This window comes from Phoca vitulina, unplaced genomic scaffold (genome assembly GCF_004348235.1).
Source record: "Phoca vitulina isolate PV1807 unplaced genomic scaffold, GSC_HSeal_1.0 scaffold34, whole genome shotgun sequence".
Lineage (NCBI taxonomy): Eukaryota > Metazoa > Chordata > Mammalia > Carnivora > Phocidae > Phoca > Phoca vitulina.
In genome coordinates, this window is record NW_022589737.1 from 4,089,596 (window position 1) to 4,114,169 (window position 24,574).

Sequence of the window (24,574 nt, forward strand, 5' to 3'; positions counted from 1 at the left end):
TTTGGATGGTCTAAGCCCCAAAAGTAGCAATTGAGAATAGATAATTATAAAGAATATTGTCATCTAAATTCAATATCTAACTGGTGTGACCCTCATTTGCTGGGAGAGTCCCAGTTTATGCCCATTATTCTAGTATAATTATTCACAGTGTCCATTACATTCTCAAAAGTGTCCCAGTTTAGATGGTAAATTATATGAATTCACTACCTATACACCATCAAGATCTGAAAACCAATAGCCTAAAACCAGCCAATACTACTTTGGGTCTTAAAGCACCATCCGGGTCAGTATTCTACAATTCTCAGGGACAGAACTAAATGCTACAGAAAAGGACAACTGAAAAAAGTTGATGGGACAGTAAGAAGCGACATTTGGGAGTGCCCAGTGACAGGCTTGGACCCAAGCAGCAGAAACTGGAAAGCACCTGGGAAATATGACGAAGTTGGCCAAATAATCAATAAATATTTATGGCTTGGACAGCAATATTTTGAGTGTGTCTGTAAGCATGGCTCCCTGCCAGTGAAATTGGATCTACTGCAACCTACACCACAGACCAATTTCTTTCTGTATCTGCACGGAGCCTCTAAACTACACAACTAAAAGAAAAAAGTAACACAGATAGGCACAGGGGTTTGGACAAGTAGCCAAGCAGAAATAACCTGTTTATGCAATTTGAAAAACATCTACTGACATTTTGAAATAAAGATGTCTTTAACCCAACTGAAAAAAGTAAAGCTATAGACACATGACAAATAGAAATGATAGATTTGGGAATTGTTCTGACGTTCTCAATGCTGAGTTAAGGACTGCTTAGCAGCTGTAAGCAAAGAGTGGGCCTAAGAGGCTGTGAACACGAGAGCAGATCTCATCAGACATTCTGTCCGAGCAGGGAAGTGGGGCCAACATTTCATTCTGGAGCAGCCGATAAAAATATGGAGACTGCGTTGTCAATAGGCAAATCCACCTCTATGATGACTGTGTAGGTCCCAGGATATTAATTACTCGGAGAAAATGCTCCCCATAAGGCAGTGATAGAGGAATCCATACCTTACCCAGGGACAAGTAGTCGGGGCGTCTGTGTCTGGATGAGCCAGGGATCATGGAGGTCTGGTAGGTCCGCGAGCAGAATCCCAAAGCTCGCCCTCCCTCCTTGTGTCAGAAAAACTACACACAGTCCCCTGGCCCATGAAACAGACTTGAAAATACTACATTTTAGTTGGAAAAAATAAAACACTTGGTGTGTAGACAGCAAATGTAGGGGCCTATGGCTTCTTTAGGAAGCAGGAAAATTAAACTACAGCCGTATTAAGAAAACTAGTTGCTGATCTATGTCTCTCATTGGCCAGACTGTGAGTGAGATTATATGCAGAGCTGTGTCCGTGATGCAAGAGGCAAAACAGGCAGCATCAGGAGGCTCCAGGAAGGATGTGACCTTGGAAGTGAACATAATCGCCTCCCCACCTGCGAGAGAGAGAGAAGTACATCTGGAAGACATTGGAAAAACAAGAACCCTGGCTCTCTGCTTGGTGATCTGAGGCAAGCATGGCTCTAACCTTCAAGTACCTTCCTAAAGCACCGCATCTGGACTGGCAGGCCTGGAGACTGCCCATGGAACAGGCGTCTCCCTAAGCTCAGAGCAGTCATGCAAGGTGGCCGGGAGCCCTGCACCTCCTCGACCCCCAGAGGACCCACCATCGCTGCTTCCTCATATGCCCCCTTTATACGTATATATGTATGTATATATACATGTATATGTAATTGTTTATATATATAATTGTAATTGTTTATATATATATGTAATTGTTTTAAACATATGCCCCTTTTAATTTCCACAGTTTCTATGAATAACATGGTGCTTTTACTTTAGGTATAAAATGCCTGCAACAGCTCATCAGTTTGTACGTTTCTAACAGTGTGGCCTTGGGCGAATTATGCATTTCTTTGAATATCATTTTCCTCATCTGAAAAAAGGGATAAAATGATAGCTCTCCCCACCTGAGTTAGTGTGAAGAGTAGAAAAGTGTTATTTGATGTGAGAGTGCCAGGTACATAATGTAGGCTCCATAATCCGTCATTTGTGAATAGCAATCTACCTTCAATGCTAGCTCATGGGATACCACTATAGCCATGGGTCATTCATTCCACAAACCAGAGAGACGTCTGTAATTATGCTGTTGCTATAGCCATTGTAGAGTTATCTGTGCTCTTTGAAGGAGAGAGCCCCGCTTTCCTGAAAAATCCCGACCTACACTAACCAGCTCTCTGCCTTGCAGAGATTTTGCTGGAGCCCAGGGTCAGCTGGGTTCTTGGAGGCTGACCACAGGCTGGTTTGTCCCCTGCGGGGGGGGGGGGGGGGGGGTGATCCTCCTACAGGGTGGTCTGGTCTCTTTAAGAAAGAAAAAAAGTTACATAGACAAAAAAACAGCAATACAAACCAACCAAAAATGCCAGGAATGCAAGCTCTGCCAACCAAATAAATAAATAAAATGTGAGATACTTTATAATAACTGGACATGATGCCTTTTTCAACTCTGCATAACTGAAACACTGCTTTTTTCATCAGCCCTTCAAATGTCCCCCTGGCCCCTAGTCTTGGTGGCCCTCTTGCTTAGAGGTAGCACTGATCACCTCCATCACCCAAAGTAACTGACCAACCCCCGTGCCTTTCTTTAGCTCTGAGATGGGACCTGGAGACATTCAGACACTCGGAAAGTCACCTGGTTCACTGTGTTGGCTCTGTGAGACATAGCATGGAACCTCATTGGCATGAGATCTCAGCTGAAAAAGGAGAGGACGTGCACAAGATAGCAAGCAGTAGCCCCTGTGAAACATTTCAAGGGCCCCCGAAAATTCTACACTGGTCAGGCTCATTTTCTGTTGACTTGTTTTCTAGTTAACTGTTGAGAATCTGTTACGGGGCAGTACTGCTTTAAGATTGTGTGCACATCAGTAGACATAATTCTCCAACCAACCCGATGAGATAGAATAGTCATTACACTCATTTTGTGGATGCAGGAGCGAGAGCACAGAGAGATGAAGTAATTTGCCCAAAGTCACACAGCTAGTAAGTGGCAGAGCTGGGATTCAAACCCAGACAAGCTGGCTCCAGAGTCTGGGCTCTGAACCACCGGGCTCGTTAGTCACTAATGGAGTGTGGTCTGTAGGGGTCTGGAAGCACAGTGAACGAGCGAGCTTAATAGCCTGGGCAGCTCTGACCATCTCTCTTGTCTACGCTGATGAAGACACAAAGACTGACCAAAGGGACAGCGAAAGGAATGAATCTTCCTATCTCTAAGGGCAATAGGGGTCCCCGATGAATGCACATCCCCGCCGGGGTAGCGAACATCCAGAATTAGAACTCCTACTCCTCCCTGGACATTATGCTCACCTCACCGAGAAGGTGGAATGGGGAAGGAGGGGGAAAATGAAGTGGCTTGGGAATGTATTTGCTTTGGCACCCAGCCTCCACCCTTCTCAGTAAGCTCCACACCAGGAGGGAACTCCATAGACTCTCCACTCTCCGTGGCTTTGTTTGTTTTAGCCCATTTAAGATCCGAGAGCCCCTGCAATCACATATTGCAATCAAAATGGTATATCCACTTTACACTTATAAGGGATGTCCAATTCCCAAGTTATTTCAAAATATATGTTAATTTGGTACTTAAAGCTGTTAAAAATCCTGGGAGGTCTCAATCTAGAAGAAATGTGAATAAAGGTTCTGGATCAGGTCCTAGCCACAAAGACAGGCAAATAACCCAGGACTCCTGTTTCAACACCCACTTCCCTACTGCCTCCCTACTGGCTCCCATGGATTGGGGTGGTTGGGGGGGGACGGGGGGGGTTGGGGGGGGGGGGAATCCTGGTTTAATTATTTAAGCCAGATAAGATCCCAAACTAGTTGTCTCCACACATAAGAAACTAAACGACCCAAAGAATCATTCTGAAAAATATTTAAGTCACAGCTGTGGACACAAAGCCACGCTGTGAAAAGTTAAACTTTAAACACATGTCCTATATGGTCTGATGGGCAAAGCAAATCCCCACTTACCCAGTGTCTTCCCCACCCACCAACAAAGGCAGGCAGCCCTGGCCAATGCTTCTTCTATCCTTGCACCTGCAAGCTTAAGCCTCAACTGAAGTTTCTTTGCTGAGCTTTTCAAAGGCAACTTGCAGTATTACTCAAGGCAACATACATTGAGAAGTTAGAAAAAGGGATTAATTTTACTCTAGCCACTGGCTTACAAGATTTTCTTAAGTAAGTGACTTACCTTCTCTGGGCCTCTATTTTCTTCTCTGAGATATGGGTACAATATTCACATCTACGCTACTAAAAATTCAGGGGAAAAAACCTAAACTAAAACTGCTATATATATTTTCAAGTTTCTCTGTTTTTCCCCAAGACAGTGCCAGAAATCAAATCTCATTATGATGAATGGCAGGAGATTGCTCAATTTCTCTGACCCGCTGAAATTTTGTTGTATCGAAGGCTGCTTACAAAACCTGATCAGTGGCTTGTCAACCTTTTTTGAAAAAGAGAGGCACTATAAAGACACTTATTATAATAGATGTTGACTGTAGCATTAGGGCTTACTGTCCCCATTTTACAGATGGGAATGCCAAGCAAAGTTACTTGCCCTGAGGCTTATTTTTATCAATAACCAAAGTAACAACACCATGTGCTCAAAATCTCTAATATACAATATTAAATTACCCGCCCCCCAAAATGACTTCAGTTGTTTACTGTGATCTAAAACATGTGTTTCCAGGGGCGCTTCTTCATTCCCAGCACACGAAATCCACTGTAGGTATGTGGACTGACCTATCTTACACGATACTTCCCAGACAGCCAAATCTGTCTCTTCCCCATAAACACACATATAAACAAGCCATTCTTAAAGAAAGAACCTATTAGTTGAGTTTATATCTTTGCTGGCAACTATCCTTTCATTTCTTTGATACATGGCTTGGATCAATTGTGACTAACAGAATTCATTCTGGCTTCATTGAACCCCAAACACAACCAGCACAGCGACATCATTTCCGAACCGTAGCTCTAAGCGCCTGAAATGTCTCCGTGGTTCTAGTTGATCTCAGCATTGCTCTGACCGTCATCATCCTTGTAACAACAAACAAGCTAGCCTTCTTTGTGCACTCCCCAGTGGAACTCCCAATACTGGGGCTGAATGTTAGGGGGTCTAACAGGAGAGGACAGGGCCATGTCTTCATTAACATTTCGGGAAGATCTCCAAGGGATAGAACATTCAGCTTGGCTTATGTTGGAAGTTTAAGCAGGTGAAGAAAGGGTTAAAATAAGCAACTGATGATGGCAGAGGCAAAGAAGTGTTAACCAAAAGCAAGAGCAGCTAAACTTATCAATAATCAGATACAAAAGAGCAGCAGGTCACTGCAATTAATTATTTTCCAGAAAGCATCACCTTCTCTCCAAATCTTATTATATATACCTTTACCTCTAAAATCACTAATCTCAAAAGGATAGCTGGCAGTTCCCTATTCTAAAAGAAAACATCTATTCTTCTCAAACTGCATTTATTCCTGGACTTCTGGACCCCATGAAACTGTGTAGGATCAAACATTGTGTCTAAGACAAGATCAAATTTCTTTCCTATCCCCTTCTTCTAAATCCTTCAAATCAAAGAGTTGGATAACACCACCCACCAAAGACCCAAAGTCACATTTGGGGTCAGGATGTTTTCCCTCTTCTAACAGATCTTTGGTACAAGAGGACAAACGTATGGCAGATGAGAAAGCTTTGGATAAAGTAAGTAACCTGCATGAATAGAATCGGGATGTTTCCAGAAGTTAAGATGATCCTTTCAGTTCTCCTACCACCTCCTTGCCCTCAACCCAGAAAAGAGGAGCTAGATAGCAAAGGGGCATGTGACAGAGGAGCTCAGGAAGGCAAGACGTTTGAAAATGTGCTTGTAGGCCAGCCAGTGAGACACTGTTTCTGCTCTTACTGCCCAGGGCCCTCCACCCAGCTCCAAGTCTGGGGGATGCAGGGGCTGTGGATGATGTCTTCTGCGCAGTGTCCATCCCCCCCCCCCCAACGCTAAGGAATAAGGCCAGAGCGTGCTCGCTCATTTGGAAAGATTTAAAAAAAAAAAAAAAAAAAGCAGGAATGAGGGTGCTGGACATTCTATAAGCTTTTTCCCACTACTCACAAAAACACAGCTGTGAAAATAAATACCACCCCCCAAACAAGGGTCTCAGGCCACCAACAGTCCTCCTCCTCTTCTCTACCTTGCTCCAGCTGCCACCAGCATCGCCTCGCTCAGGCAGAAACGCACTGCCTGGGAGGAAACAGCGGAAAGGGGGAGAAGCGGAGGGGACCCAGCCTCTGGCCGAAAGCTGGCGTGGGGGTCTCGACAGTCACCACTCACCCGGGGAGGGGAAAAGCTCCAGATCGACTTTTTCCGTCTTGATGATGGTGAGAGTCGGTTTGAGATCGACGGCCGCCTTCATGGTGCCAGGAGTGGAGGGCAGACAGGATTATAGCAAGTTTGCTGTTATTCTTGTTGTCTTTTTAATGGGGATTAGTAACAGGGGAAGGGGGACGGGGGGACTCCGACTTTCTTCCCTAAGATCTCAAATTCCCGCTGACTTTTCCCCGCGCCCAGAAGGTGCGCGCCCGGCACTCTCTCCCGGGAAGTTGGCACTTTGCGGAGAAGTGCGCGCGCCCCGGGTCCCAGCCTCGCCTGCGCCTCGCCCCGCTCCTCCTCGTCCTCGCCCCGCTCCTCCTCTCCGCCGGCAGGCAGCTTCAGCTCGCTCTCGCTCTCGGGAGCCGCGCTCTCCCTCCCTCTCTCTCTCCCTCCTCTTTAGGGCGTTTCTCGCGGCGCCGAGCCTCGGCCGCCGGGTCTGCGCGCCCGCCCCCCCCATCCCCCAGGATCTCCGCGGCGGCGGGGGGGGGGGGGGGGCGAGGGGCGGGGCCGGCGGGGCGGGGGCGGTCCGGGGGCGGGGCCAGAGAGCCGCGGCCAATCGGCGGCGGCGGCCCAAAAACGAAAGGAAGGCGGGGCGGAGCTCCGCGGCCACCCGCGCCCGCGCCAGCTGCCTGCCGAGGCCCAGCGGCGGGGCAGCGGATCGCTGAGCGCGGAGCCGGCAGGGCGCTGAGCCCGCTGCCCGGCCGGGAAGGGCCCAGAGCGCGCGAGCAGGCTGGGTGGCAGAGGCTGCCGCGGCCGTTTCGGGAAAGTCCGTCTGATTCGCCACGCATTCTTGAGGACTTGGTCACCCGCTCCTGCCCCCTTCCCAGTAGCAGCATAGTTTTCCGAGTGCGTGTACATCATTCATTCACAAAGACTGACACACAGGACGTGAGGCATGCGGAGGAAGGGGCGTGCGTGCGAGCGGGCGCAGGGGGTTCTGGAGCCAGTGTCCTCCAAGGGCTTTGGGAGTCCTGGACTCTCGCCGGTTAGTGAGTCAGGATTCGGTGCTGTGTTTCTGGAGGAGCCTTCGATTTTTCAGAGACCCCCCTCCCCGCCGTGTCATGGTTAAGAAATAAGTTAGGAAAAGACGGAGGCAGCGTTCCTGAGCAGAATTCTCGCGGACCTTGAGAAGGATCAAGCCCAAAGCAGCCTACGGGAGACCCCAAAACAAAGGCCCAAATGCTTATGTATTATTGGGAGAGCAGCGAACAGGGCCCCCAAACTGGAATCCAGTCATGGGCTTCCATAAGCGTCCAGTTTACCTATAGCAGCAGTTGAGTGTTAGGGGAAGCTATTATTCTGTTCCTCTAATTATGTCGCCATTGGCCTTTCCTTTCACAGACTCTCCTCCACTAGGTAAAACTGACAACCCTACTACCACCACCACCAGCAAAAAAAGTGATGCAGAGGCTCTGTGGTTTTGAACTTCTGGAGTACATCATTCGCAGCTGTGACAGAATCACAATGCACAGCCCCTGTTCCATTTGGGAATTCCAGACACTTCGGACACCACAACAAGATCCCAAATAATTAATGACTGCACTAATACTTTGGTTATCGTAAGTGGACCTAGTTGGTTCTAATTAACACATCAACCAGTAAATCTAGAGGAATGAACACAGCCTCACGTGTATAGCTAGAGCCAGACATTGAGATCTACTCTGATTAACTAGAAGATTAAACATCAATCTTTCTGAACAACCTCAAAGAAAGCTATTTTTAATACTGTTTCCTGATTTCTAAGCCTATGTTGAACTACCACCACTTGTCTGCAACTGACTCAGATCAGTTTTAAGACACCTGCTTACCTTCACCTAATCCCAGTTTTGTCTCCTTGAAGCGTTAGTAACTTGCAGTTTTCCCACAGCAAATGGGAAAAGGAGCTAGGAACAGAAAATAAATCTGTGGCTCCGGATTCCAAATTCAGATTATGCCCGTCCTTCAGTGACCAGAGGAAAATATTTGTATGTGACAATTCTAATTTTTGAAAGATTGTTGTAATCCAGCTGTGTTTCCAAAAGGTGTGAGAAAACAATGCTGGCCTCCAGATGACAAGAACAGACACTTTTGATCCTGGGAAAAAACCGGAGGAAACGGCTGGAAGAATGAATTGGATATTTACACGTCCAAAGGAACAGCAAAAGAAAGGATCTTGAACCCATCCTGCCTTGCCCGCTCTGAATACATCAGCAAAAGAACTGAGCAAATCAAGAGTTGCTTTGGGGAATCTTGTTTTATTGATGTGTTAAGAAAATGCTGTTATTTTTAAATCCAAGTGTGAGTACTTTTCTACTTGCAAACAAAGCTGCCTCAGAGCCAGTCTTCTCTCTTCCCCAGAATCCTCTTCAGCTTTCTTCCCCAGGCTAGCCTGAACCCTGCTGCCAACACCCCCCACCATCAGACACTAAAAGAACCCACCAGGATCCAACCGGAAGCACTTTCCACTCCACTCCCGCAGTGGGGGAATTCATTCCTTTGGTTCTTCAACAATGACATCTCACCTTGTCCATCACCCTTTTGTAACCCAGTCCTGCTGCACAGAAGCTCAAAATATTTGAAGGTCTGAATCAAGGAAGGGGGTTAAGCAAGACGAGAGGGTGGGGGAGATAGCCAGGGGCCGCCACAGACCTCCAGGAAATCTCCTTCTACCTGAGGCTGATTGTGAACAGTGAAGTTATCACGAATTATGCATCTAACTTCGGATCTAACTGAAACTTCGCTTGGGACAAGGGGCACTGATGTAAACAAGTTAAAATATGTTCACAAATGTGGGATATTAATAACCCAATCGGGCCGCAAGTATCAAATCAATGTTGATAAATGAAATTTGCATTCTCTTTACGACATGAGTAGATTCTTGTAAATGTTCTACTTAACTTAGATGGCACTTCTATCTTACCGGAGCCTAAAAAACAATCCTAGCCCAGTGCCTGACACACTGCAGACACTCAGGAAATATCTATTCAGTAATGAACTATCAACTTCCTGGTCACTAGGAGCGTCTACTTTGCCACCAACTCTCTCTAACTCAAAGGTTTAAGTGAAGCTGGTTCTGCTATGGCTTGTGAAGATGAACTTAACCATGTAAGCTACTCCGCCCCTAGGTCTGCCCTGTGTCCCCCACGTCAGAGCAGAACCCCTGTTCCCCAGCATTCGTGCCCACTCAGGTTCACTTGTGCCTCAGTTTCCCCACCAGCAAAACAAGAGCAGCTGGGCCTTGCCTTCCAGCTACTTAGGCAAGTTGTTCCAACTTCTGAGGCACTCGAGAAAAATCAACCAAGGAAATACTTCCTTGCTTTTGTTTGTAATGCAGCAGTCTGATCCTCCTACACTTGGGAGAAAACAGGATTGTATTTTTAAACATTCCTAAGCCCTAGGGAATTACACCCAGCAAGCGCTAAAACTCCCTAAACTAGGAACTTCATGTCAATAAGGGTCAAAACAGGGCTGCAAGAGTTGGGGGACAGGGGTGTGCAGTTAGACATTAATGATCTCGAGCAACTAGTCACATTTTTATAAGAATTCCCTCACATGCATAGAAGATGTCCAAAACATTAACTTTCTCTTTACTACTCCGCCCCTCAACTCCACACCAGCCTCAATAAAAAAGAAAGATAAAAATACACCAGATTTCAAACAGTCATGGAAGACAGACTCTCCCTCTCCACAAGCGTGCTAGAATAAGTTATTTGTCTCTTTCTTGAATCTTAAACTTCACCAAACCAAAGAACCTCTGAGTTTTGAGCTAAAATATGCTGTCTTGGAGGTAGGTGCAAAAAACATTCAGACCACTAACGGCTGATCCAGAACAAGTTTATGACTCACAGATGTTGATTTACAGGTTCAAATGTAAGATTTAAAAAAAAAAAAAGTCCTCAATTAACAACCTGTCTGAGTTGCGTTTGTGGTTGTTTTTTCTCTGAGAAAAGGCAACAGTCCCCGTCGCACACAGGGACCTAGAAACAGGCCTCTAAAACTTCACTCTAAAGCAAGTGGTTTCTCCGTGATTAGTTGAGTCATTAAAAAAGCACAGTGGGGCAGAAAACTGCCTGGGGCTTCGATATCTACCATTATCAAGCAGCAATAAAATGGCAAATTGGAGATCGAAAGGAAAATGAAAATAACTCTCTTAATTAAACTCTGATGCCAGAAGGCCTGAGGGTCAGTTTAAAAACCCAAGTGGCGGGCTCAGAGCTGTAGGGCTGCGGGCTGGCTCCGTGACCTCAGCAGAGCCACTTAACCTTTGTGTGTGACAACCTCATCTCTGTTTCAGGGAATCAAATCACCCCTGGCTCTCCCGACCATGTAATACACACTCATTAGCTATTGTTTAGAAGGTACAATAAACAATGGGCCGTAAGAAGAGCCCTAGTTAGGGGGAAGTAGTGGGGGAAGGGGGGCAGGGAGAGGGAGGACTTAGGGGCTGCTTGGCACACACAATCCAAGATGAGAGTGAGCAGTGTAGGCTTGGAGTAGGACTCAGGTTCGAACTCTAGCTCTACCCGCTAACTGGCTAAATTCCTGCTCCTAAGTCACTTACTCCAAAACCTCAGCTCCTCCACACTCAAGGTAGAGACAATAATAGCACCCCGCTTTTAGGGTCGTTTGGAGCATTAAATGGGATAATGCATGCAAAGCACTTAGCACGGCGTCCGGGTCAGAAAACGTGCCCAGTTAAATTGTTGTTACTGCTATTAAGATCCAGGATGAGGTAGAATAGTCAAGAAATCCTGTTCAATCTCCAGGACCATCCCCTTCGCAGAGTAACTTGCATCCTCTATTTACCTGAACTGTCTTCAGGGACAGATAGGGAGAACGATCGTGTTAATTTAAAAATCTCTCCAGACTCCTTCCTCACTCAGTTCCTGATTTGGGAACTTGCCCAGCTTTGGCCTCCTTTGAGAAATCCCATCACTACCTGATTAGAAGAGAAAACTGCAGATTTGTATTTAAGAGTCATGGAAAATCCGTAGTTCAAATTCAGAAGGAAGATCGTGTGGGTGGGACCTCGGTAGAGCCAACATCTCCGATCTTGGCTTTGTCATGTGTTGGAGCTAGCTGGAGTCTCTTAGAGATTTTCAAGTCTAGCCCTCCTGCTCACTAGAGGGAAAAAATGAGTGTGAGAGGGTAGTTCATTCTGCCCAAGGCCACACATCCTGAAAAAGACAATGTCCAGTCCTACAACAGTATCCCTGGGACTGCAGTTCTGTCCGTGGCATCTCCTTGGGTCTGCGGATACCACACTTGCAGAAGCCACGCCATTCAGCGTGGTCTGTTACGGGACACTCTTGAGACACAAAGCAGGATCCAGTGTACACAGAAACAGATAGATGATCAGCCTCAATTTCTGGAAATCTGACAGTGTTCTCTGCACCCGATGTGTTGTCTTTGGGCAAGTGCAATGCAGGATAACCACACTAGCATTCCCTGTGGGAGCCAGCTTGGCATGGGCTGTAGGGAGAGAAAGGGTCTGGGTTGGCTCTATTGCTGTCTGCAGTTTCTTTAGACTGTAATTATGAACCATTCAGCTGCATCTGCAGCCCCAACAATGTGGGATGGATTGGCCTAATCCACAGACCAAGCGACACTATAAAATCCACCAGTTTAGACATCACGTATTCCTCTAGCAGCAAATCGGGCTCTACTCCCCCAGAAAGAGGTGAGGAGCTGCCTATCAAGGCTGCAGGGCTCCGAGGCTTCCTCTACACCCACACTGAGCCCATTTCCTGGGATTGTTGCTCCCTCCTGGGCCTGGATAATGCAGAATGCAGGCTACCCTATGAGCCTTTGGGGATCATGTAATCTGGATTCCAATTTAAATTGTCCTAAATTGGCCTCTTGAGGAGGTAGAGGGATGATAGCCCTAGCACAGGTGGCAGGAGCACCAGCGTTCTTTAATAACCTGAAGAAGCAGAGAAGCAGGCTCTTAGCAAGGAGCTCTATACCCCAGGAGAACAAAATCCTGGCCCCCTCCCCAGCCTGCAGGTGGTTTCATCTGGTGGAAGGCTAAGGCCTTCCTCTGATCTTACCCTGCTTTTCTCTTGGGTTACAAAGACAACAGCAGACTTCAAAACAGATGTTCTCTGCAGTTGTGGTCTGAATCTCAAATTAAGATAATTTCATTGTGGAATCTTCCCCATTTTCCTCCCCCTTTCATTTTAAAATGCCAACGCAATTGCCCCAAAGACTAGCATTTACCACCCCCAGAGATGAAGGAGCAGAGATAGGGTGGAGGATTTCTCCAGCCTGTTCTTAATGCTGGAAGTGAGGCGGGGGAAGCAGAGAGCACGAGAAGAGGAAGAAATCATCCTGATGGGAAAAAGGACGATGGTACAGGAGGAAGCACTAGCAAGGGACCTTCTTGGAGAACAAAGGAAGGACAAGTTGGGGTCGGGGGCAGGCATGAGGAGTCACAGCAATTCTATGTCCTCGGCATTTGGGGACTTAAATCCCTAAGATCTCAAAATGAAATTAAAGCCTGGTAATGTGTCCAGTATGGTCACCGAGCCCATTTCAAGGACCTGCATGGCCATCAGCCATGGAAGGACAATAAAGCAAATCCATAGGAGGTTCCCAAGCTGGAAGGTTGCATGGGACATCGAGGGGGAGAGAGGAGAGAGGATCTCAGGAGGAGGACACAGAAGGTGCAAGGGAAGGTCAAGCTGGAAATCGACCTCAAACACAGACTTTCTCCCCAAGTGGACGTGCTGCATGCAAAGAATCTCCCTCCCCATCCCCATGAGGTGCTCCTCTCGCACTCAGAGGCCTGTGCAGACACCTAGTGAACATTTGAATGGGCACGTCCCCTCCGACGCTACCTAAAGGCAGCAACCGGCCTGAGCCATCACAACCTCCAGTACCCAGCTCAAGATGGCAGGAGCTTAATAAACCCATTGATGATTTAATTAATGAACAGGTAACTTCCTCACATTCCAAATATGGATCTTTAACTCAGATATCCGTCTTCGATTTTATTTTATTTACTTACTTTGTTTGTTTGTTTAGTTTTGTCTAATGTGCGACTCAAGGTTGCCCAAAGTTCAAGAGCAAAGACCCAGCCAAGTGACGCTTTTCCAACTGAAAAGGTCTTTATGAAGTTTTATTGGGCTACTGTCCTCTCTGACCTCCTGTAAAGGAAAATGTTGCTGAAGGTCAGCATATTCATTTTATTTTTCATCTGAGCATTTTCGGTATAGGTGTTTGTGAAAAATGGCATCTGGCTTACCACAAAGCCAACCAGCTGCTTTGTTGTCAGTCTGAACTTTTATGTCACCTACTGTCCGTAGTCTCACTCTGCTGCTCAGAGGCAGTCTTTAGGGCCTTCTGAACTTTAAGTTGAATCTTCTATATCACTGATTATCGTGAAGGTAAGATGCCCAATCATTATATCCATAAAGATTCAAGAGAATGCATGAAAGGAACCCCATTATCTCCATCTTTGGGAGGAAGAATAGACTGTCAGATGCTGATAGGGAGGCTAGTACCTGTTACAAATCCCCTTTACCTTGTCAAATTTGCTCTAACTGGTCAGGTTTCTGGAAGCACGGGCCATACTGTAGGCATCCCCCAGAGTGAGAGAACGAGAACGGGGAGGGAGTGGGGACGGGGAGGGCAGAGGGACCAACTGAGGCACTGGCACCAAACAGGTGGCACACAGACACACACACACACACACACACACACACACACACAAAACAAAAACAAAACAAAAAAACACCAAGCAGGTTGATCTTAAACCATAGAAGCCAAGGAAATAACAGGTTCGGTTAGGGTCCACAGTTACCACCAAGCTGTGATGAGGATCATGAACACACATTCTTTTACATCACCTCAACCAGAGGACCTAGGTCCTTTTTATCTTGGGCCTATTATATGGGAAGAGGCCCAAGAAAAAATTGAATGTGTCACACTGAGAACATCTTCCTAGCCAATAACTCTAACATTCTGTGGGTCGTCTACAAACATCTTACTCAGGAACGTCTCTAGCATCTGTCTCACCTTTAGCATCCTGCACTGAACGTTATCATGTCATAAGGAATTCATACGAGTACCACCTTTGCCCCCTGCTGAATCGTGCAATGCGGAGGACTTTTTAAATTCCCTTGCTGTTTCCGATCTTCTTTTGTACATGGACTGGCCTGAAAAATGTACACAAAATCCAGAATTCCGTACCTATTCAGGAACATAAATCCATAAAAACAACTCTAGGGTGTCCAGGGTAATTACTCATTTTTGGAATTGACTAAGTACCCCTTATGCCACTGATAGAAAGTTGACAGTTGAGAAACAGCCTCAAGAAGGGATATGTCAACTTCTCCAAGATTACAGTTCACATGCAATTCTCTGCTCTTAAGGGCCGAGGGGAGATGAAGCCTTTTCTCATTTGCAAGGAGCCAGCTGTGCTCGCTCTGCGTCTTGCATCACCTCTCGGGAAGGAGTCAGAATGGAGTGGATGGTCCTGGCCATGACACATGAGGTGAAACAGACCCCAGCTCCCAGCTCATCTATCTGGATTGGCTTCTATACAATAAAAACCTTTCTCCTCAGAGTTAGTGAAGAGGGGAGAAGCAAATCTGACATGTGTGACGTGCAAGAAGGCGCCATTTAATCAGTCAGGCCTGTGAAGCACTTTCAAGCGTTCAGGGCTTGAAATGATAGGTAATGATAGGTAATGTGGAACACGAAGAAAGTAGAAAATAAAGAAGTTACTTCTCAATGGAAATGTATTTCATCAGACTGATCAGAAACATGTGTTTTCCCCAGACTGGGAAACCATCTTGAAAGACTTCATCACAAAAAGGCCTTGGGTGGGAAGGGCCGCTAGGGACCTGCTGGGGAGGGGAGGAGGGAGGTGCAGCTGGGTGGGGAGCTGGCAACAGACTGTGGGAGAAAGAATAAGCAGCAGTCAGCTCTCTGGTGGCAGGTTCCCAGGAGAGATCCCTTTCCAGGAATTAAAAATTCTAAATAATGTTGAGAATTGTCAAAAATCAAAAAGATTACGGACTTTTCTTTCAGGGAATTCCACAGCATTGAGAGAGACCAGATGGCTGGCAACAACCATTCCCAGATCCGGGAGAGGCCCAGCATCCCATATACTCTTCATTTTCAGTGAGCTAACATTTTCTGTCATGGAGAGTATTTTTTTTTAATCGAATTGAACTGGGCTGAGGTGTTGAGGTAAAGAGACAATTCCAAATAAGTGTTCCTGCTTCCAAATAGCCCATGTGAAGACCTGCAGTTTCTTGTCAAATCGACTATTGGGCTTTGGTGTCTTAACTTCATAGAATGCACTTAAACTTGAAAATAACTGAGGAGGCAATGTAGTAGAGTAGTTAAGAGCAAAAGGTTGAGTTTCAGCTTGCCCCCCCCCCTCCAGCTGTCAGTCCTTTGGCCTCAGAAAGCCTCAATTTCTTCATCTCTAGAATGGAGGTGATCATCATGCCCAGCTCACAGAGTTGAACCAAAGACAGAATGAACGTGTGCTAAGTAATTTGCCCTGGGCCTGATGCAGAATGAGCACTCAACAACACTTTGCTTCTCTTATTCCCTAGAAAAATCAGAATTGTGACTTTGGGTTGAGTGACCATAAAATTTTCATAGAAGTTAATCCAAGCTGTGGTATACAATGTTCCCACGATGAGATTAGGATATGGTGATCCCTCTTGGTGTGTGCCATTAAATCCATAACATAATAATAAAGATTATTTTAGGTCTGAGTATGCAAATCACAGCATCCTCTTGGATGAAAGGGGGTTGAATCCCATTATAGAGACGTGACATACGGTTATGGAAGTTCTAATCGTATGTTCACGGCTACATTACACATTAGCAGCAAAGAGAAAAATATTCACCCTTGGAACTCTTCCCACATTGGACCGTCCCCACCCCGGGCTGCAGGTCTCATACCCATTCAGTGATTCTGTACAACCGGAGCAAAACAAGAACTTGGCTTGTGCCATCTGGCTGGTCAGTGGTCTTAGCAGAACCTCACACCCTATCTAAGACATAGCTTGTACATGCTGTCTGAGGCATTCCTCGAGCCGGCCCCCATTAGGCAGTACATTGCCACATTCACTCCACGGAAGTCCTGTCTTGTGTTTTCCCATCTTACATTTCTCTAGGTTATCTCTTTTTCTGACAGCTAGAGTTTTCTAACAACTGAACTTGGGCTGTAAAGCTGAACCTCAAACCATCTACTGCTCCATACGCATGCATTTTAGTTACAGAATTCTGGACCCATGTAGCACTCCTCCAAGCTTGGACTTGCCCCCCAGAATTCAGATGAAGTGTTTTACTTGCTGGCCTCAATAACCTGTGCTGACCAGTGGCCCAAAAGAACCCCAGGGAGAGGTATTTCACGTTGCCCCTTCTGCCGCCAGTCAGAGCCCGCATGCCTCTGTGTTGCTCAATAGCAACCCAGATTTTCCTATTTCGGGGGCACCAGCTACATAATTTGTATTCTGGCACCACCAGTGCCTGGCACCTAGCCACCCAGGCTGGTATATTAGAACACACAAAGTCTCCTCACTCGTTGCCTGCTCCATTTTGGCAAGATTAATGCCACATCATTGGGAAAATGGACTTAATTGGTTTTCTGAGGGTGTTTGGTTAAGTCACCCCACCTCAGCTCCAAGTTGATTAAAGTGTAGCTTTGCCCTTTCCAACAACCGTGGCAAATAAATGATGGGGAAATACTCCAAAATGCACATGGCTGGGTCCTCTCGTTCTTTTTTTTTTTTCCTAGTGACTTTGGGGAGGTTTGGGCACTGATCCTGCATACACAATACTGTTCTTGTTCTTCTTTTCTCTACAGAGCAGCCTTGAATAGCTCTGTCTAAAATTATAAGCAGGGGCAGCCCTAGGCTCCAAGAGATCAGAGCCCTCATGCTGGGTCTGAACAAAGACCTTGCTTTTCCCCAACAATTAGCCCTGTAAAAAAGGACATCTATCTCCCTCTATTAAAGCCACCACGTGCCTTCAAGTCAGCCCATTGTAAAGCTAATTAAATAACACGCCTCTCTCCCCATGCAGGTCTCCTGATTAGCTTTCTTCTGTCCAAGACCTCTTTGCGAGGCGCCTAGAGATAGACAAGCCAACATTCGACTTCTCCTAAGCTCCCCCTTTGAAAAGCCATCTTATCAATATTGTTGAGTTTATTCATGCTCCGTATTCTTCCATTAGCTCAGACTTTAGTCACCTCCGCCTTCAAGGAATAGATAAAATTTATTATTACCTATTATTATTATTATTATCTGTTATTATGACTTAGCATTATTTTAAGGAAATGAATGACACGGGAGGGCCAAATTTCTGTCCCAGTGTGAAATCTTTGGTGGGAATCCACCCACTTCGGGCTGAAGTCATCGCCACCACCCCTGGAAGGGTGGCACGTGTGAAGGACTTGCAACAGAAGTCGCAGAGCCTGGGGAAGACACAGGGGTCACAGGCCGTTCCCCACCACACAAGTCCTCAGACGGAGTTGACCGAGGAAGCACGAGCTTCTCGGAAAGGTATGCTATAGGAAAGCAGAGAGGAGAGTTCAACCAAAATGTTTTAAACATGATGGAGAAATAATGAATTCCTTCAAAGCCTCCTTACTGCAAGCAGATAAAATCCAACCACAGCCCAACCAAAAGGCCAAAATTGGCCCCTGCCGGCCTTCCAGCCACCCATAAAAGGACACTGCGCCCCAGTGCACCCGCACTTGTGGGGACCCCTTGAACACACCCCAGTGCCTCATCCTTCTGTGCACTTCTGTGCACATCCTTCTGCCCTTTCTGGAAAGCCCTGGTCCCCCTGTCCCACTCATTTGTCAGGACAAAGAAGCAAACATTACCCACCTCCCCACTTCTCCCCACCCCCACCCCAGCCCCCGTGAAGGTTTCCTGGGCCTTCCTGGATAAAATCAGGCACTTCCTCCTCTGCTCTCTCAGAACAAACTGCCTCCGAGTCAGCACCTACAGGCTTCTGACTGGGCACTTCCAACACTGCTGACCAGTTCAGCCCTTCCAGAGCAGGAACCATATTAGATTCAAATGGTAATTCCCAGCTTAAAATACAGTGACTTGGACATAGTGACATAGTAAATGTTTAATAAATGTTGAAAGAACACATAACTGAAAAAATGAGTGAAAGAAATAATAAATAAATAGATGAGTGAATAAAACAAGCATCTGATGCAAAATGTGATCTGAGATGGTAGCCTCAGGCCTGCTCCGGGCTTCACTACACCCAGTCCTGTGTGCTTGGAAAAGGGCACTGTTATCTTACGACGTGGTTCTCCCTCTCTCTGAAATTGTCTGATCTCAGGGCGCCTCAGTGGCTCAGTCAGTTGAACGTCCGTCCGCCTCTTGGTTTCGGCTCAGGTCATGATCTCAGGGTCATGAGATCAGGCCCCACATTGAGCTCCATGCTCAGTGCAGAATCTGCTTGAGATACTCTCCCTGCCTCTCCCTTTGCCCCTCCCCTTGATCGTATACACACTCTCTCTCTCTCTCTCTCTTTCTCTCTCAAATGAATAAAGTCTTTAAAAAAAGAAAAAGAAATTGTCTGATCTCATACGCATGCACACATAAGCACATACTTTCTCAGATACATTTTTTTTTTTAATAATAGAATGGAAAGAGACCAGGCCAGCCATTTTCTAAATCTGCTTAATAGTTCTAGAGCTTAACTTTTCAAACCAACTCTAGTTTTTGAGGTTTCTAGATCATTGAGTCACTGGACCATATAAATCTTCCCTTCCAAGTGTTTTTAAGAAGACTCACCAATCTTCTTGAATGTCCGATACTGATGAGTAGATGATTAAGTTGTAAAGTAAGCCCATATACCATTTAAGTTTTCCATGAAATACTCATGGGCCTCCAAATTAGCAGAAATTTTAGAAAGAAAGAAAGAAAAAGAAAAAAATAATTAAAGCATGTAGCAAGAGATTTTGAACTCTGCCAAATCCCCAAACATTTAAAAACAGCTTAGTATCTTTAAAACATAAGGCCTTGGGGCGCCTGGCTGGCTCAGTCAGTGGATGGTAAGACTCTTGATCTCAGGGTTGTGGGTTTGAGCCCCACGTTGGATGTAGAGCTTACTTAAAATTTTTTTAAAATAATAAACAGATAAATAAACAAACAAACATAAAACCTCATAGCAAAACTCATTGCCTGATGATTTGTTTATAAATTCACATCTAAGCATGATGACTTTGGGTTGATTCTTTCCTTGTTATTTTCCCATCACAATCTCAACTTTAAAAAGATGTTTTTCTAATATTTGAGTGTACCTTCCATACAGAGAGAGAAATCAAGTCATAAAGACAGACAGGGAGGAAGATTCCATGGTCCTACAACAGCAAGAGATAACCATTTCAGCAAAAGCGTTTGTAACCTATAACCTGAAACGAAGGGAGAAAACACTGTCATTCATTTGGCAGTCACTTTGTTCTGGCCAACTTCCTACTTGCTAAAGTGGAATGCTCACTTTATAATGATCATAATGGATTGAAAGCCATAAAATTAGATTCTGGCTGGCAATAAGCTCTTTATTACTTGACTTTACCACAATGTGCCTCCATTCTCAGGTCTTGCCTTAAGGAAGACTCGTCCAAGACCTCTAAGATATGTAAAAATTGGATAATAAATGAAGACAAATAGACCTGCATTTCTATATAGATCTGACTCCTCAAGATACAGCTTGGTATGAATACAAAGCAGCCATTGAGCATTGAGCGTGTAAAAATCACACCTGTTAATTTATCAAGGACAGATCAAAGAAACTACATGGCAGAAATAAACTATTACAACAAAGAGAAATAGAAAACATGGTAGCAAGGGAAGAATGATTGGAAATGAATATAAGTGTGAATGCCACCATATTAATCAAAGAGAAATATCAGATGCATATAATCAATGCACTTTAAGCACAGAGTAGGAACATAAGATAAGAACTATGTTTTGTAAATGTGAGTACTGTCATGGAGATACTGGGTACAAGAATTAGGTACATTGGGTAAACACAATATTGTTAAGGTCCTAGAAAATAGCATGCTTTATGTAGGAGAGACATGGCTGCTTTCTAAATCCAACTGAGGTTTTCAGCAATATTAAAAGCCATAAAACAGACAAATCAAGACACATAAGAACCCTCTCATTAGGAGGAGGAAGAGTTCAGAATTGACGGTACATTGCAGCCGTGTTGATAGTTCATGTCAATACATTCCAGTTAGCAGGTTATTTAAGCAATGACATCAGAGTAAGCTGGCCATGTAACTCTGCAAATGGGATCCCTTAGAAGAGCAACCAGAAGACATCCATGACATCCATGTCACGCTACCTTCATAGAGTTTGGGTCCTTTTAAATCCTTTATGTGCCAAACCTCAGAACTGAATGTGAGTAAGCACGGCTCCTTTCCTCTGATTGAATGAACAGCAGTACTTTCCCTTGTCTGGCCTGGAAGGTCACAAAGAATTTCCATCAGCATCATGTCCCAGCACCTCCAAGATATGTCTAGGAGGAGGGCATGCATCCCAACCCTCAGCATGCCAGTGTCTGTCCAGGGTGGAGAGACTCTCCATTGTTTTTGCTCAACTCTGATCCACGAGAGCTGGGCAAAATACTGAAGACACATGTTTGCTCGACTCTTGCAAATTATTCATATGTCCCACATCTTTCTCACCTACTACTTAGAGATCTTTAAATGTGGTTTTTGCCCGCCAAGTCTTTTGTCTTCATTTGTTGGATTTCTTATTAGACCTTTTATCACTTATGGACCATAAACCGTCTGAGTCCTTATTTTCCCACCAAGAAAGGGCGAGGGGGAGAAGGAGGGAAGGCATGGTGCGGTGGAGAAGAGATTATCAATGCATTAATTCCCACCCATCTTCACTCAAAATAGAAATAAGTGGAGCTCCCATCATTGGGAGGTGGATAGAGTAGGGTCCCAAGTGATGCATCTGGCTGACCACAAGGATGAAAGAGAGGAAGAATGAAATCAGGGTCTGGATTAAGGGAAAGGGGAGGAAGGACTCAGCCCCCTTCCCATGGGAACTAAGAGGCAAGGGAAACTGACATGGAGTAAGCTCTGTGCTCAGAACACTCAATGTCTACTACATATCTCCCTCACAGCTGCAGCAGGAAAATGTTGGGAAGCATTAGAAGGAAGAGCAGCTGGTCACAAAAGACATATTTCTAAATTGTCTTTCTTCTATTTATATATGTATACTGGGATTTTATAATAACATGTTCCAATAGTGACTTCAGGACAAGTAGGACATACATTACAAATGCACAAACAATACATTCTGGGAAATGTTCCATTTTCCTAAAGTCACATACCCCCATTCTTCACCAAAGGCCAAGTGAGCACCTGAAAGAAGGGAGAGAGAGAAGAGGGATAGGAAGAGAACTTGGGTGGGGGGGATTGATTGCAGATATAATATTTATCGACACTGTGGTTATTCTTTCAAGATGCCCAAATTGAATATACTAATTTTATTAGAAGTCTTATTTATGGCAAACTCTATAGATTCAGAATATTTGCCAGACAACTCTTAGTGACTCTTTTGAAATCTATCAAAAATAAGACAAAAAAAGCAAAAAGAGAAATATCAATATTAATGTCTTAGAGAAACAAACAGCATTAAATGAGATTTATACAATTAATTCATAAAATGATTTCATAAAATTTTCTTAGAAAAGTCTGCTGATTTTTTTTCTTTTTGGAGTTAAAGAAATTCTAGGAGATTGATTGATTAATTGATTGATTGATTTATCCTTTGCTTTATTGACTCCTCTTAACATCCCCAAGACTTAAAAACAGTACACCAAGAAAGAAAAAGAAACACACTGAAGTAACTTAAAAATCAAATACTGGGGCGCCTGGGTGGCTCAGTTGGTTAAGCGACTGCCTTTGGCTCAGGTCATGATCCTGAAGTCCCGGGATCGAGTCCCACGTCGGACTCCCTGCTCAGCGGGGAGTCTGCTTCTCCCTCTGATCCTCCCCCCTCTCATGCTCTCTCTCTCTGTCTCATTCTCTCTCTCAAATAAATAAATAAATAAATCTTAAAAAAAAAATCAAATACTGTTTGTTTTAGTTTAATTGTAATACAAGCGTAAGGGGAAAGTGTTATATTCCCCTTTAGAGATGAGGAAATTGATAACCATTTAGCATAGCTAGATTTTTAGATTTCACATTCTTCACTAATTGCACACATAGTGGCCGCTTTCTGCTGCTTTTTCCTGGTAATTATTATTTCATAGATCCTGTGCAAGGCCCAGCATGGGGTTTAATATTAGGCTATGGAGTCGGGCTAACCTGAGCTCAAAATTGGGGTCTGTAACTTATTAACAGTGCAACTTTTAGCAAGTTACTTCAACTATATAAAGCTCGGCTTGCTCCTCTATAAAATGGACTCACGGGACTTTTTGGTAAGATTTAAATAAGATAATATATGTAAAATATTTAACAGTGTCTGGTTCAAAATAAACAATAAATGGCAATTTCCTTTTAGGTTCAAAATTTTTGAAAAATCACATTTCAAACCAGACTTAGAACTCAGGCATCCTCAACTCACTAAGTTCACTATCCATCAAAAAATATTCATCACAGTGAGCAATGTTGAAGAACCACTTAATACAAATGATTATCTATGCCATAGATAAGAAATACATAGGTGGCCTATGTATTTAAAAATACCTGTTTACAAGAGTGCCAAGACAATAGGATAAGAAAAATTTTTACTTGTTTAAGTAAACTCTGTGCCCCACGTGGGACTTGAACTCTTGACCCTGAGGTCAAGAGTTGCATGCTCTACTGACTGAGCCAGCCCGGCGCCCCAGGATAAGAAAACTCTTTTTACAAATAGTGCTGAGACAATGAGCTATACATATACAAAAGAAAGAAATTGGACCTCTTACTTCACACTATGCACAAAAATTAACCCAAAGTGGATCATAGACCTAAATGTAATAACTAAAGCTATAAAACTCTTACAAGAAAATATAAGAGTAAATCTTCATAACCTGGGCTAGTCAATGACTTCTTAGCTGTGACACCAAAAGCACGAGAAACAAAAGAAAAAATACATAAATCAGGCTACCATAACTAAAAACGCTGGTGCTGCAAACCAAAACATCAAAAAAGTAAAAAGATTACCCATATTAAGGGAGAAAATACTTGCAAAGTATATATCTGATAAAGAACTTATATTCAGACTATATAAAGAACTCTTATAACTCAGTAGTAAAAAGATAACCCAATTTAAAAAAAAATGGGCAAAGATTTAAACAGACACTTCTCCAAATACAAATGGCCAATAAACAGGTAAAAAGGGGCTCAAGACCATTAGTCAGTAAGAAAAATCAAATCAAAACCGGAATGAGATACTATTTCACGTTCACTATGAAAGCCATCAGAAAGACGACAATAATACATATTGATGAGGATATGTAGAAATTGGCACCCTTGTACATTGCTGGCAGGAATGTAAAATGGTGCCGCCACTTTGGATAATACTTTGTCAGTTCCATAAGTCACCATATAACCCGGCAAATCCACTTCTAGGTATAAACCCATGAGAAATGAAAATATAGTTTCACACCGAAACGTATATGTGAATGTTCATAGCAGCATTACGTATAACAGACATAAAGTGACTACAACTCAACTGTCCATCAAATGATGAGTAAATAAAATGTAACATATCCACGTAATGGAGTATTATTTGGTGATGAACAAGAATGAAGTACTAATAAATGGTACAACATGGATAACCCTTGAAAATAGTCAAAGAAGTCAGCCACAAAAGGCCGCATATTGTAAGACTGTATTTGCAAGAGAAGGCCAAAATGGGCAAATTTATCGACAAAAATTAGACCAGTAGTTACTAGCACATAGGGGTGTGAGGGATGAGGGAGAACGGGACTGACTGCTAACGGGTATGGGATTTCCTTTAAGAGAAACAGAAACATTCTAGAATTAAATTATGTGCTGTTTGTGAAATATTGTGAATATATTTAAAACCCTTAAATTGTACACTTTAAATGGGTGAATTGTATAGTACGTGAATTATGTCTCAATAAAATTCATCTCAAAACTGTCAAAAACAACAACAACAACAACAACAACCACAACAACCCTCTGC

The 24,574-nt window shown here is 44.3% G+C and overlaps 1 protein-coding gene across 4 annotated transcripts in view; it reads right to left on the reverse strand.

Annotated features, from left to right (window-relative positions):
- ETS1 (ETS proto-oncogene 1, transcription factor) overlaps positions 1–24,574 on the reverse strand; it is a 128,173-nt gene that overhangs the window by 58,747 nt on the left and 44,852 nt on the right. Inside the window, exon 1 of one of the 4 annotated variants that reach the window (XM_032426169.1) lies at positions 6,402–6,839. The exons of the other annotated variants lie outside the window; for them this stretch is intronic. Coding sequence (XP_032282060.1) covers positions 6,402–6,483 — 82 coding nt within the window. The 5' untranslated portion in view covers positions 6,484–6,839. Of the gene's footprint in view, positions 1–6,401; positions 6,840–24,574 lie in introns of those variants that run through there. 4 annotated transcript variants of the gene reach the window in all.